The 13,742-nt window shown below is 58.0% G+C and overlaps 3 protein-coding genes across 11 annotated transcripts in view; 1 reads left to right on the plus strand and 2 right to left on the minus strand.

The window, feature by feature from the left end:
• CDHR4 (cadherin related family member 4) lies at positions 1 to 7,061 on the minus strand. Its single transcript, XM_087431039.1, is given in 19 exon segments — positions 1 to 245; positions 471 to 527; positions 529 to 559; positions 930 to 987; positions 1,491 to 1,632; positions 1,875 to 2,095; positions 2,182 to 2,332; positions 2,569 to 2,708; positions 2,789 to 2,992; positions 3,310 to 3,402; positions 3,644 to 3,804; positions 3,901 to 4,087; positions 4,366 to 4,502; positions 4,701 to 4,804; position 4,946; positions 5,452 to 5,561; positions 6,277 to 6,368; positions 6,445 to 6,607; positions 6,732 to 7,061. Coding segments are annotated over 19 exon segments (2,523 nt in total). The 3' UTR covers positions 1 to 104.
• Positions 6,949 to 13,742, minus strand: part of UBA7 (ubiquitin like modifier activating enzyme 7) — a 23,764-nt gene continuing 16,970 nt past the window's right edge. For 6 of the 9 annotated variants that reach the window (XM_087431027.1, XM_087431031.1, XM_087431030.1 and 3 more), the window contains 3 exons: positions 13,103 to 13,195; positions 12,927 to 13,027; positions 12,238 to 12,453 (listed from right to left, as the gene is read on the minus strand). In XM_087431027.1, coding sequence (XP_087287153.1) covers positions 12,324 to 12,453; positions 12,927 to 13,027; positions 13,103 to 13,195 — 324 coding nt within the window. In that variant the 3' untranslated portion in view covers positions 12,238 to 12,323. Of the gene's footprint in view, positions 10,014 to 12,237; positions 12,454 to 12,926; positions 13,028 to 13,102; positions 13,196 to 13,742 lie in introns of those variants that run through there. The other 3 variants (XR_015552219.1, XM_087431024.1, XM_087431026.1) reach the window with 3 other exon arrangements.
• INKA1 (inka box actin regulator 1) lies at positions 10,245 to 12,069 on the plus strand. Its single transcript, XM_004419717.3, has 2 exons — positions 10,245 to 10,499; positions 11,237 to 12,069. The coding sequence occupies exons 1-2, from the start codon at positions 10,449 to 10,451 to the stop codon at positions 12,023 to 12,025; spliced, it is 840 nt and encodes a 279-aa protein (XP_004419774.1). The 5' UTR covers positions 10,245 to 10,448; the 3' UTR covers positions 12,026 to 12,069.

Genomic DNA, 13,742 nt, shown 5'->3' on the forward strand with positions numbered 1-13,742 from the left:
TCCCCCTTGGGCAGGAACCAGACTAGGTCTGAGTCATCTCCTTGTCCCACAGGTGTTTGACAAATATTGGCTGAAAGGTGAGTGGGGATGATAACAGACCCCATTCAGGGAAAGAGTAGATAGTGGATGTCTGGTGATAGGAGGAGATACTGAGATGGGATAAGGAGAGAAAGTGGGCCCAGATGGAGAATGGTTTGGGAAGAGGGGGACTCATGGGAGTCCTGTGCTCTACCATCAAAATGCTGCTAAGAGGAAGAATGAGAGTGTGCAATGAGTCAAATCCTGCCCATAGAGAGCAGTAGAGGCCTGACCCCAAAGAGGTCAGGAGCCCACCTGCCTCCTCCATCCCGATGGTGCTGGTGTGGGCACTCCCACAGGGGTAGCCATCCATTGGGAAGGGGGCAGGCTTGGCAGGGGAGTACTCTGGAGCAGCCTTAGTGCCCACTACACAGGATGGTGGGTTTACATACCAGGCTTATGATGCTGCTGGGTGCCTGTGTCATCTCCATCCTTGGTGCCTCCATGAAACGCCTCAATGGACCTCTCAGTTCCCTGGATCCTGGGGCAGAATAGGAGCAGGAGTACAGGCTAAGGCTCTGGGTCCCAGCCTGAGTTTAAGAGATGGACTCCCAGGGCCGGCCCGGTGGCGCAAGAGGTTAAGTGCGCACGCTCTGCTGCGGCGGCCCAGGGTTCGCCGGTTCGGATCCCTGCTGCACCAACGCACTGCTTGTCAAGCCATGCTGTGGCAGCGTCCCATATAAAGTAGAGGAAGATGGGCACAAATGTTAGCCCAGGGCCAGTCTTCCACAGCAAAAAAAAGAGGAGGATTGGTGGATGTTAGCACAGGGCTGATCTCCTCACCAAAAAAAAAAAAAAAAAAAAAAAAAGAGATGGACTCCCAGGCATAGAGGTATGCATAGGAGGCTGACCTGTTTAGCAGCAGAGCCTGGGCTGGTTTGCTTGGTGCCTGTAGCACCTGGGCCAACCTAAAATGCCAGGAGGGGGGACCAAGCAGTGAGGGCAGCAGACTTGCTGGCTCCAGGAACCAGCACCATTCACCTGCCTCTTTATATTGGGGAGAGCCAATGTCTGTATGCAATGCCCACATTGTTACCCCCAGCTTCCCCTGGGTTCAGTCTTGTGCCCACAAGAAACTCAGAGTCTTAGGAGCAGGTCAGGTTTCAAGTAGAGGGCAGGGGTCACAAATTGGGGTAAAGGCCCAATGCATGACAGACTCAGAGTCTCAAGCCCTGGACGTCATCCACAGTCATCCCATTCCAAGACTGGGCTCTGCCAACGATGGAAACATCTTCCTCCCGGTGTCTCTCTGCCTCTAACCTGACAACCTCTGGAGGGAGGGCAGCCCCCTTTAATATCGGTTTCCTCATCAACTTGGGCATTATCATCAAACCTTGGGTGAAACCACCTATCATAGATGGGGTCCATTAGTGGGCTGTGGGAGGCAGGGAGCACAGGGATAGGAACCCTACCCCCAAGGAGCCTGCTGAGGAGCCATCCCAGAGCCAAGAGGAGAAGGGCACTGGTCGCTGTCAGCACCACCACAAACCAGGGCTCTGGCTGCCAGAAAGCCTCCATGTCTGTCACAAACAGGGGTGTCATCATTGAAGGCACCTGAAATGGGGGCCACAGCCTCATCACTGCCCTGTTAAATGCCCTGATCATCCAGCCTTCAAACCCCTTCAAGGCCTGGGCCACCCCACCCCCTAGATTTGCTCTTCTGTATTGCCGGGCCCTTTGCACTCAACAGTTCCCTCTGGAATGCCTTCCCCCATCATTCCACCTGGTAAACTGGGTCTCCTCATCCTCTAAGATCCTCTCTCCCCACCCCTCAAGGAACTGAGGACCCCCCTCACTGTGGCTCTGTGTGTGCTGGTGGCCACTGTGCTGGCCCTCCAGGGAACTAGATGCACAATGACAGTGGCTGTGGTGCTGAGGTGGGGGATGGAGGGACCTGCATCAGCCACACGGATCAATAGCTCATAAATATTGGGCTGCTCTGGCCAAGGGGGCGCCAACATGAGGTCATTGTGCACCAGGACGGCTCCTTGCAGACTGAATCAGCTCCGACTATTCCCTGAAAGCAGAGTGGCAGAAGAAGGGGACAATTGCTGGCCTTGGTCTGCCCCTCCCCCACAGCCTGGTGGCCCCCATGGCCCTCACCTCCCACGATACTGTAGGAGAAGGCCAGGCGCTGAGGTTCCTGGGGGACCCGACATGACACCTTGGTCACCTCCACGCTACGGCCCAGGGGAGTGTGGATGGTGAGTTCCTGAAAGGGAGGTTCACACTCCAGAGCATGGTTGCTCACATCCTGCAGGAAAGTAGCCAGGTCACTCACTCGCCAAACCCTCAGGCCAGTCCCTCAGCCTTTTCCCACTATAGCCAGAGCCTAGGTATCAGGCAACAGGCTCCAAAGCTTTCCACAATGAGGCCCCACCCCCTCCAGCTGACCAGTGGAGGAAACTGAGGCACAGAATGGAAAAGCAGAATGCCAGAGGGAGATCTGAACTCTTCTCAATTCTTTCCAAGGCCTCAGGGCTCAATTACCTCAACCTCGATGGTAATGGTGCAGGAGCCTGAGCGGCGGCAGGTGGGGTCCTGGTCTTGGCTATGGTCAGTCAGCAGGACAGTGAGCCTATACAACCTTTGCAGCTCATAGTCCAAAGGCCCCAGGAGGCGAACCTCCCCTAGAAGGGGTGGCCACAACCTCAGCCTACAGAGTCAACTCTGGCTCCACCCCTCCATTCCAGCCCTGGGGTGGGAATACCGCTGAGATGGTCCACAGCAAACGTGGCAGACCTGCCAGAGGTGTAGTACTCAATACTGTCGTGTGGGTAATCCATGTCCGTGCCCACTACAGAGCCCAGAAGAGTGTGGGGCCCTGCATCCTCCCGAACTCGGAATGTGCTTGAGACACAGGCTGGGGAGAACTTGTTGACAGGTGTCACCATCACCAGTACTGGCACCTCACCTGGAGGCCGTTTAGCAGTCAAAGAGCTGGCCTGGGGTGCCCAGCCCTGCCCTGGGGGTCTGGGGAGGGAAACATGGCCCTGCCCTGGGCGTCTAAGGAGGGAGAGGGTCTGGAGGGAGGTAAAGCAATAACCCTCCCCTGCTTGGGGGGGGCGGTGTCTAGAAGAGGAGAGATATGCCCCACCCTAGGAGTCTGAAGTGGAGACAACCCTACCCTACTGGTTTCTCAGGGAGGAGAGATGATCCTGCCCCGAGGATGGGGAGATGGGTACAGAACAGCCCTGTCCTGAATGTCCAGGCCTAGGTATGGTCACTCACTGGTCATTAGGGGCTGACCATCATCAAGCACCAGGATGGAGGCTGCAAGCTGAAAGCAGGCCCCAGGAGTGTCACAGTCAACGTGGCATTCACCTGGCCAGAGGAGCCAGAGAGTGAGGCCCAGCCAAGGCCTGGGAGAGCCTTGAGCCACACTGGGCTGCCTCAGACCAGGGCATCCACAGGAAGTCTACCCTGACCCTCTGTTTTCCAGACTGTAAAGCAAGTTGGCTCCACTACCATCTCCTTTGCTCCCATTGTCTCGGCTCCCACAGATCCTTGACCCACCCCCCTTTCCTGTCCCAAGCACCCTGCACATGGGTCTGGGAGCCGCGGCTGGGCACCTCCAGGGCCCTGTCGGGAAGGCAGAGACTCCCCGGGCCAGGAAGGCCGCGGAACGGCAGCTGGTAGTCCAGGGTGGAACCAGGAGAGTCGGGGTCACTGCAAGTGAAGGTGTTCAGCACGGTGCCCACAGGCGTGGTCTCGGGGATTTGAGTCCTGGGAGCAGAGGGCCGGCGGCAGGGCAAAAGTTGGCCGAGGCCTCGAGCCATGGCTCTCGCCCCAATAACCTAGGTAAGGCTCCCGTGGACTCACACTAGCAGCGCTGAGAGGCAGCACGGAGGCCAACGGTTGACCGATCGCACTTTCACCGTGAGATGGAGCTCGACGTTGGTCCACGGACGAAGCCGCTCAAAGGCCATCACCTGCAGCCTTGTGATCGCGGCGCCTGCGGCCTCCGTCGTTAACTCCAGGGGCGCAGTGGTTCGCACCATGCAGTCGGCTGGGCGTGGTGGGAGGGTGCGGGACGCAGAGTTTGGCCCCGCCCCCAGCTCCGTCTTGTTCCCACCCTGCCAGCGGATCTCCGGACCCGGGAGGGCGCTGAGCCTGGCCATGCCCGCTGCCTCCTCCAAGGCTCCCTTCTAACTCCCGCCCAGCCTCCAAACACGACCTCGCCCCAGTTTCTGCCTTGGCTCCAGCCTCGTTTCTCAGGACGGCGAGGAGGTAGTGCCTCTAGACCGCCGCAGAGGCATCCCCGTACCCATCCTCCACGCCCCTCACCGCGTCCGATGGAGAAGAGCGGGCAGGGCACTGGGGAAACGATTTCGTAGCGCACATCAAAGCCCCGGGCCTGGACCTGAACCACCTTACTCCCGGGGACCAGGTTCTCGAAGATAGTGATATTCTGGGCCTGCTCCCTGGACCAAAAGGAGTCACTGGCTCCTGCCCGCTCTGGCCACCACTAGCCGGATCCAGAGGCACCTCCCTGGGATCCCCTTCCCTCATAACAGAAGCTAGCTGGGGACGTTCCAGTAGCCCCACACCTTTATCCTACTCCTAATTACCTGTGGCTAGGCCCTGCCTCCCCCACTGTTTCCCAGGTAGGAGAGCCTTACAGGAAGGAGACCTGGCTGGAGGGAACAGGCAAAACTTTAACCATCAGCATCCCATGGCAGCTTCGGTTTTGTCCAAAGGTCACTGAGATTTTAAGCTGGAAGACCTGCGATGCACACAGAACAGGAAGGGAACCAGAGTGTGTGTCTACCTGTATGTCTGTGCCCAGTCTTTCCTTCAAATAGGCAGCCCTCTCAGGCCCCTCACAAGGAACCCAATACTCTCTCTCCTCCCCATGATCTGTCACTCTTCTAAAAGGTAGTCCGTTGAGTCCCATTCTTTTGGGCCATAAATTCTTCTATTAGGATGCAACCCCCACCCCCGAAAGAGTGATATCTGAGTCATTCACGATGTGACATCATCTTAGAGTTGCTCAGAGCCAGTCACTAAGACATGGGAGTTTTAAAGAAGGAAATTCCCTAACCTCCTCCAGACTGCACTAGCCATTTTACCCAGAACTATCTCTCCCTGTGTGACTGCTCTGAATTCTCTCCTTTCTATTAGAGGCACCATGAGCTCCCAGAGCCAAGGATCCCTCTTCTTTCTGGAACTCCAGAGCCCAACACAGAACCAGGCCAATGCAGGAGGACTGCCAGCATAGGGCAGCAGATGCAGGTGTGGGCTATGTTTGGGAGAGGCAGCAAAATCAAGGAGGCCAAGGAGGCCAAGAACAAACAAACCTCCAGGAGGTGGTGGCTCTGCCCATTGTTTGCCCAATCCATGTATATCTCCCGGTCCCAAGTCATGCTCAACTTTTGAGCCTGGCCTTTGAGGCCCTGGGATGATGCCTGCAGCCAACCCTGCCCATTGATGGAGAAAAGTCCAGGAAAGTGTGGAGGGTCCTGGGCACTGGTGATGCTTATCTGACAAAACAGAGATGCTGGAGGCCCATCCTCAGCCCCTAGTGCCCAAGCATCCCTTTCAAAATCCCCCAACAACCCAGCAGGTACCTACCCACACCTAACTCTCCCATACCCCACCACTGACACTTATCCTAGCCTGGGCTCCCTAACCTTCACCCCAACCCCTGGCCCTGATCCTCGGTCCTTTCTGCTTTAAAACCAATTATTTTGTTTTTTAACTACATTTCTTTTTTGTAATTTTATTTATTTATGTTTCCCCCAAAGCCCCAGTAGATAGTTGTATGTCATAGTTGCACATCCTTCTAGTTGCTGTATGTGGGACGCGGCCTCAGCATGGCCGGAGAAGCGGTGCATCGGTGCGCGCCCGGGATCCGAACCCAGGCCGCCAGCAGCGGAGCGTGCGCACTTAACCGCTAAGCCACGGGTCCTGCCCTACATTTCTTTTTTGGATTACAAAAAGGATACAGAATTTTCATGGAGAATTCAGAACACGTAGGAGAACTTGAAAGAAGAACTCAGCCCCTGTGGAGCAGCCATGGTCACTGGTGGGTGGGCAGCCCTCAGTGGCTCTCTCCAAGAACATGCATCATGCAGAGCTTCAGCTGTACACTAAAGGGTCGCTTTGCAGGCTGTGCTTGGCCTGGCAGAGGCTGAGCTTGGTCTCCCCATGCCCCACCCTCCATCCTGCCCCCCACTGCTCCTATACTGGGCTCACCTGGGCACCCTGGAGTTCCAGGCCTGGGAGCAACAGAGTGTACAGCAGGGCCCCAGGTGTGACTGTTTCCGGCACCTGAATGATTTCCCCAGCTGGCCAGAGGGGAGGTCAGGGAGGCTCTGTTCAGGCCATACCTGGCCACCCCCTGCCTGCTACCCCTGGCCTTACGTGGGCTGGCAAATCGGCCAGCACACTGGATATGGCCAGGGTCCCGCTGCACATCCACAGAGAGCAGTCTCTCCATCACATGGTTGCCACATGTGAACCGCAGCTGGAGCTCATAGTGGTTCACCACCAGGGCATCCAGCCGGGCCGAGGTGCTCAAGGTCACCTGTGGCAGGTGGGCAGTGCCATGTGGGGCCTAGGCTCTCCATCCCCCTACACCACCTCTGGCTTTGTTAATTTAGGTTCTGCCCTTGTTTCCCCATGGTCCGCAGCTGTGCCCATGACCCTACCTCATCCACATAGATCTCCTGCCACCTGGTCAAGCTGGGTGGGTTGAAGAAGGTGGTGGATGGCTGCACATGGAGCAACTCCAGGGTGGGCATGTGAGAAGAGCAGTTGAAGGGGGAAGACAGAAGGATGGTACCAGGTCCCTGGCTCTCAGAGACTTTTATGAACCAGGGCAGGCAGTGGAAGTCCGTAAGGAAGAGATGATTCAGGCTGGAGGCCCCCCATGCTCATAGAACCACACACATGAGCATAGTCCTGCCCTTCTGCCCATCTTGGGGCCAAGCAGCCAAAGCACTTCCTTGTCCCCCACGTCCAACCATGGGTCAGCTCATTTCACAGATTGGGAGTGAGGATTTGGTTGAGGAAGCAGCCAAGATAAGGAATGCGGGTCAGGGTTCAGATCTTTGCCCTTTCCTGGCTCTCTTCCAGACCCTGCCCTCCATGATAGCTTATCTGAGAAGGGTCAGGTCTCTACCCCACTGTGGAGTGGGGGGAGGGAGGTGAGAACTGGAGTTTCCCCCACCTACCAGCTCCTCACCAGAGACAACCAGAGCAAGAAGAAGCGCCAGGGCCCTCAGCAGCACCATAGTGGCCTGAAGATACAAACAGCAGAGGAGACTCTGGAAGGCCAGACATGTTTGTCAGGCCCACCCAGTTGCCAGGTCAATTGCTCAAACACAGCTGGGCAGGTGGGACTCCTGGGCCTACCAGATTTTAGCTCCGCCCATCCCTAGTGACAGCTCTAGGCTTCAGACAGGCATCAAGAGGCCTGGAAAACCCCATTTTTTCACTGCTCCCAATGAATTCCCCCATTCATTACTATAACCTTAAGGAGATGTGAAGAGAGAAGAATCAAGCTTCAGATGGGGAAACTGAGGCTCAGAGAAGTCTTGGTCATGCAGTCCTTGGAGACAGAGCAAGCACAGCACCAGGAAAATTGGGCCCAGGACCTGCTACCCCATAAAGTCCAAACTCTAGCTTCCCACTCCCCCATTAGAATATTATCTACTTATAAAATATGTGTCCAACCATCAACAAAATCTCTCAAAAATTGTCTACATTCAACAAGCAAAAGGAATCCTTGGTGACAGAAATCAAAATAGTGGTTATCTTTGGGGATATCAACTGGAGGGGGCACAAAGTGGCCTCCTGGAGCAGCTGGAGATATTCCATACAGTATCTTGATCTGGGTGACAGCTGCACAAGTGTCTACAGATTTTAACACTTATTGAGCTGTACCTTTGAGAGTTGACAATCATTGTATTTATGTTATATGTCAATTTTTAAGAAGTTGTCTACACTTACTCTCTCCAGTTCTTTACCTCTCACTTTCTCTTCCACCCACTGCAGTCAAGCTTATTCCTCTCTCCATGAAACTGCCCTTGTCAGAGTCCTCAGAGACCAGCATACTGCCCAATTCAGCAGTGCATTCTCCACTCTCACCTCCTCAGTGGTATTTGATGCTTGTTCCCCTTGGCTCCTAAGTGCCCACACTCTCTCCGTTTCCTCCCACCTCCCTGGCTGCTCCTGCTCAGCTCCTTTGCTGGTTCTGCTACAACTTCCCTACCTCTAGCCGGTGCAATGTTCCAGGGCTCAGTCCTGACTGCTGCCTTCCTCTGTCTAAACTCACCTCCCCCGTCACATCCAGGAGCATGGTCTTAAATAACATCCACTCGCTTTGCCTCCAAGATCCAAGGCTTCAGTGCTGATCTCTCTCCCAAACTCCAGAGTCACACATCCAGTGGCTAACCCCGCATCTCCTCTTGGATGTCTAACAGGCATCACAAGGGTCACATGTCCACAAATGATCACTTGATTTTCCTCCCCAAATCCACTCTTTTCCAGTCTTTCATGGACCAATTCATGGCAATTCCATCAGACCAGTTGTTCAGGCCAGAAATCTAGGAGCTGTGCTTGATGCTTTCCTTTCCCTACCCATATTCATGCATCAGCAAGGCTTGATTTTTAGCTCCAAAACATACCCCAAAGTGACCCCCTTCTGTTCACCAGCCCCACCCAGGCCCAGGCCCTCCCCTCCCTTGCTGGATGAGGGCAGGAGCCTCCACTCTGATTACAGAGTAGTTCTCCTAAAGCAGCTGGGATTATCTCAACAGGAGGCAGCCCAGGTAATTCCCTGCTCAAAAGCCCCCAGTGCTCCCCCTCACACTAAGAACAAAACCCCATATTCCTTTCTAAGGCTGCTAGGAGCCTGGTTTTGCTGACCTCTTCACTCCCCCAATTATTATTATTTTTTTTGTGAGGAAGATCAGCCCTGAGCTAACATCCATGCCAGTCCTCCTCTTTTTGCTGAGGAAGACCGGCCCTGAGCTAACAACTATTGCCAATCCTCCTCCTTTTTTCCCCTTTTTCTCCCCAAGGTGCCAGTAGATAGTTGTATGTCATAGTTGCACATCCTTCTAGTTGCTGTATGTGAGATGCTGCCTCAGCATGGCCGTACAAGCGGTGCGTCAGGGTGCGCCCCCAGGGATCCAAACCCCGGCCCCTAGTAGCGGAGCGTGGGCACCTAACCCCTAAGCCAGGGGGCCACCACTCTCCCAATTATTATCATCGTAAACACCTGGGCCTTCTTTAGGTTAAGCCCTGTCCAGTTCCTGTCCTTTCAGGGCCTTTAACTGGTTGATGCCTCTGCCTAGAATGCCCCTCTTCTTGATCTCCCCATGATGGGTCATCCAGATCCCATGCAGAATGCCACATCCTCTGAGAGTCCCTTCTCCCAAACTAGCCCATCACCCTTATTCCCCCGTATTTTTCTGTCTACTGACTTGTCTAGTCTGTCTCCAGTTAGACTGTATCCTTGAACCTAGCCTCCGATCGTGGAGCGGCCTCAGGGAACAGGCTCTGACCATTCCGGCCAGAGAACGCCGCTCTAACACCCTGCACTCAGGGGGCCTGTGGTGCCTGGCAGAGGGGATGCGGATGCCGCCGCGGCAATCGCGGCTAACCGCGCGCTCCCCACTAGAGGGCGGCCCCGCCTAGTTCGGCCCAGACTCGGGGTGGAGAGGGCGTGGGCTGGGCCTTGGCTGAGGCCTCTCTCCTGTGCAGCAGCGAGGTGCCTCGCGGCTGGAGTCCTCAGAAGGGCTGGATCCCTCGCGTCACTTCCAGGGATTGTCGAGGCCGGCTCCAGGAGCGGATTCAGTGTGTCGGCGACGAGTGGGCCACAGCACTACCGGGTCCGAAGACTGGGGGCGCTCTGCCCGCACTTGGGCGCAGCCAGGGTACCCGCGCGCTCGCGGGGCCCCTGCGGGAGGGGCCGCATTTCTATCCTGGGAAAAATAGGGAAGCTGAGGCTACCGCAGGGAAGCGACTTGTCCTGAGTCATGCTGCGAACCCAGAGTCAGTTCAACCGCCCGGGGCGTCGGGGAGTCCGGGGCCGGACCCCGCCAGGCTTCCCGCTACAGTCCCGCCCCTCCCCCCAGAGCTGGAGCCGAGTGAGGAACCGGCGTTGGGCTCTCCCACCCTGCGGGTCCCGAGGGGCGGGGCCACCTTAGCCCCGCCCCGGCCCTATTGGCCGCGGCGCCAGGGGCGCGGCGCGGCTGCCAGATGTTGGGGCGGCGGCGGCGGCGGGAGCTACGGAGCTCACGGAGCGGCGGAGCAAGGCGGAGGGCAGGGCGCCGCTGGCCGGCCAGCCAGGCCCTCTCCGCGCCGCTCCCGCCGGAGTTCCAAGAACGGGCAGGCCTGGCGGGGGCTCCGGCACAGGCATGCACAGCGCTCGGCTTGACAGCTTCCTGAGCCAGCTCCGCTGGGAACTGGTGAGGCTGGGGAGCGGTTGTGGCTCGTGAGGACGTGTGTACGGTGCTCGGCTGCCGTCCGGCCGGAACGACACACGGGTGGGGGGCCGTCCCGAGTGCCTATCCAAGGCAGGATGAGGGCGGGGCGGTGCAAATGGCCCAGATGGCCCGCGTCGGGTTTCGGACGCTTGGGAGCTGCGCTGGGCATCAAGTAACAGCCGCCCAGCTGGCCATGCTGCCGGGGCGGCGGAGGGAGTTGCGGGGGAGAAACTTCTTTTGGCCCGGAGCAGGGGGCTGCGAGGAACTAAAGAAGTGCTGGCGCTGCCCCCTACCTCAGGCTGTCCTGTACCTCCTTTCTTTACCCCTCACCTGGCAAGTGCTCCGTCCTTCTCTGAAAGACTCTGTGGGCTTTGGGGAGCCGAATCCCTCAAGAGGCACGGGATGCCCCCCCAGCCCTGAGTAGGACCTACTTCCCCATGCATGCCCGCAACCCTGCCTTCCACCCTGGTGGCCGGTACCGACTTGCCCGGCTCTGCATGCTGCAGCCTGCCAGACTGCCACCAGGTCGGCTTATGGGAGCCACACGAGCTTCGTGTGCCAGCACCCCCGTGCCAGCCCTGTGCACACTAGAGGCCTTGCTGCCCAGGCCTGCAGGCCTATCCAGCCCTCCTGGGCCTTCTGTTTGGGGATTGGGCTTGCCAGGCAGGCAGAGGTGACAAGCACTGCCCCTCCCACTTCTGCCCTCTCTTTCTCTGCAGCTGTGTGGCCGGGACACAGGCTCACCCCCAATGCCTGGCCCTCTTCTGCCACCCCCCAAACGTGGCCCAGGTGTGCAGCTCAAGGCCTCAGATGGCTTGGAAGAGAACTTGGTCTGTTGTGTGGAAGAAGAGGAAGAAGAAGCTGTGGTGACACGAGGCAGGAGTGTAGCCTTGGGGGGCCCCAGGGAGCATGCCCTAGACTGGGACTCTGGCTTCTCGGAGGTGTCAGGCAGCACATGGAGAGAGGAAGAGCTGCCCATACTCCAGCACCCAGCACCCCCAGCATGGCCCCCCCATAGACAGAGCCTCTCGGCCAGTGGCATGCCCCTGCCCAGAGGGGCCCCTGTGGCCAGTGCACCACCTGCTCACCGACCACGGCCCAAGTCCACCCCAGACACCTGCCTGGAGCATTGGCGGGGGCTGGAAGCTGAGGACTGGACAGCAGCATTGCTGAGCAGAGGTCGCAGCCGCCAGCCCCTCGTGCTGGGGGACAACTGCTTTGCTGACTTGGTGCACAACTGGATGGAGCTGCCTGAGGCAGTGGGTGAGGAAGACGATGCGGGTGGGCCCCGTGCCCGTGCTCGGCCCCCCCAGTTCCTGCTTGGCCTCTCTGAGCAGCTGCGGCGCCAGCTGGCCAGGGCACGCCGGGCAGCCATGGCGGGAAAGCGACTGTCATGCCCACCTCGCTCAGAACCCGAACTGCCAGCAGATGTCTCACGCTTTGCAGCCCTCATGAGCTGCCGCAGTCGCCAGCCCATCATCTGCAGTGATGTCATCAGCTACCTCTGACCCTGCCCTCCAGCCTGGGACAATAAAGACCTTTCTTTGGACTGTCCTGGTTCCATAGCCCTGAGGCTCCAGGAGGCGGCCCCAGCCCTGTAAGGCACAGCCCAGGCAGGCGAATCTAAAGAGCCTTTTCCCTCCCTGCAGGGGTCCCTGTCATGCTTATGTCACACCCATGTGCCTGCCCCATGTTCCATCATCCATCCTCTCCACTTACGCCTTCTTTCAGCCAGCATTTATTGAGTGCTTACTGTGGACTCAGGATGCAGGGCTTGAAAGAGCTGGGTGATGGGGCTGCTGCTTGTCACAGCTCGTAGTGCAGGGGTGGGAAGGTCATGTCCTCCTCCTCACCCTCACAGCTGAGCTCCAGTACCAGCACCTGCTGCCTAGGCTTAGGCACTCGGCCTGTCACCTGCTGCACCAGTTCTGTCACCCTGGTGGCATAGGGGGGAGGGAGGTTGAGGAAGACTGAGTAGGTGAGTAGTGGCAGGCAGAAGTGACTTGGCATGGACTAGAGGGTGCTGATGGTCCATAAGGAGCCCAAGCCGGGAGCAGGAGCAGCTCAAGACAGGAAACATCTGAAACTATTTTAGGAGCTGCTGGCGGGGCAGGCAGGAGGCAGGAAGCTGCAAGTCCCCTGGGAGTGGGCTGTGAAAGGGGGGCTGAGCAGGGCATGGAGGAGCTGGTGGGGCTGGCCAAGCAGGCAGCTCCTGGAGGCCCCTCCTCAGGCTCTCAGCCCTTGCCCCACCCCCAGCCCTTTTGCTGGCTCCATTTGGCAAAAGAAAACTTCAGGAAGGTGTGAGGGGCCCAAATGGGGTTGGGAAGAGGAAAGGCTGCATGTCCTCCACCTCCACCTCCAACTTCCAGGGACAGAAGGAGGCCTGGCTAAAGCCAGGTGTGGGCTCACCTGAGGGGCAGGTGCTGGGCCTGCTTTTCAGGCGACCATCCTGCTGAGTAGAGCAGGGCCCGGCCGTGCAGCAGCATCCTCACCCTCAGCCCATGTTGTTCCTAGAGAAAGACAGGTCAGGTGCCAGCTAGGCCAGGCTGGGCCAGGCCTGGGGGCAGGGCAGGAAGGGGGCACACCTGGAGATGGGCCAGCAACGACTCTAGGTTTCTCTCGGGCTGCCCAGCAGGCACCTTCAGGCGGTGCCAACAGGTCCACTTCAGGTGATGGAACTGGAGGATGGTGGTGGGGAGGAGTGAGAGCTTCTCACACACACACCCTCCCCCCTACTCCAGTTACTAGCCGCTGACGGCCCCTTTCCTAGGGGAGGAGCTGGACTAGAGGCAGGAAGCAGAAGCTAGGGGGTGGGGGTGGAAGGTGGGATCTGGGCCCAGAGTCTCAACACCCTCCCCGCCCATGCTGGGGCCAGCACAGGAAATGGGGCTATGGGGCCCCAAACAGGGAAATAGGCAATCCATCACACAGGCTGGTTGCGGAACAGGCTGGTTGCGGAGGCCGGCGGTGGGGGGGGGGGGGGCCACAGTGCTTCCTGAGGAAGCAAGAGCAGGGCCACTGCAGTCACCGATAAAGCTGCTTGTTCTTCAAATGCAAGGCTGGGAGCTGGGGGGTACATCCTTTTCCCTCATCCTGTACTGCCAGGGCCTTGGACTACTCATGGGCACACATGGGCATTGGGCACAGTGACCACTGGGACCCCACTGGCTCACAGACCCCAGTAGGGACACAGTCCATAGAGGCTTCCTCTTCCTGTCCCCTCTT

This window comes from Ceratotherium simum, chromosome 5 (genome assembly GCF_057802395.1).
Source record: "Ceratotherium simum simum isolate JZ-2026a chromosome 5, ASM5780239v1, whole genome shotgun sequence".
Classification (NCBI taxonomy): Eukaryota; Metazoa; Chordata; class Mammalia; order Perissodactyla; family Rhinocerotidae; genus Ceratotherium; species Ceratotherium simum.

Excerpts from the sequence above, each read along its gene's own strand:
- INKA1 (XM_004419717.3), top strand. The coding sequence starts at position 10,449 with ATGCACAGCGCTCGGCTTGACAGCTTCCTGAGCCAGCTCCGCTGGGAA. Across the intron at positions 10,500-11,236 it reads GCCAGCTCCGCTGGGAACTG|CTGTGTGGCCGGGACACAGG; the intron begins GTGAGGCTGGGG and ends CTTTCTCTGCAG.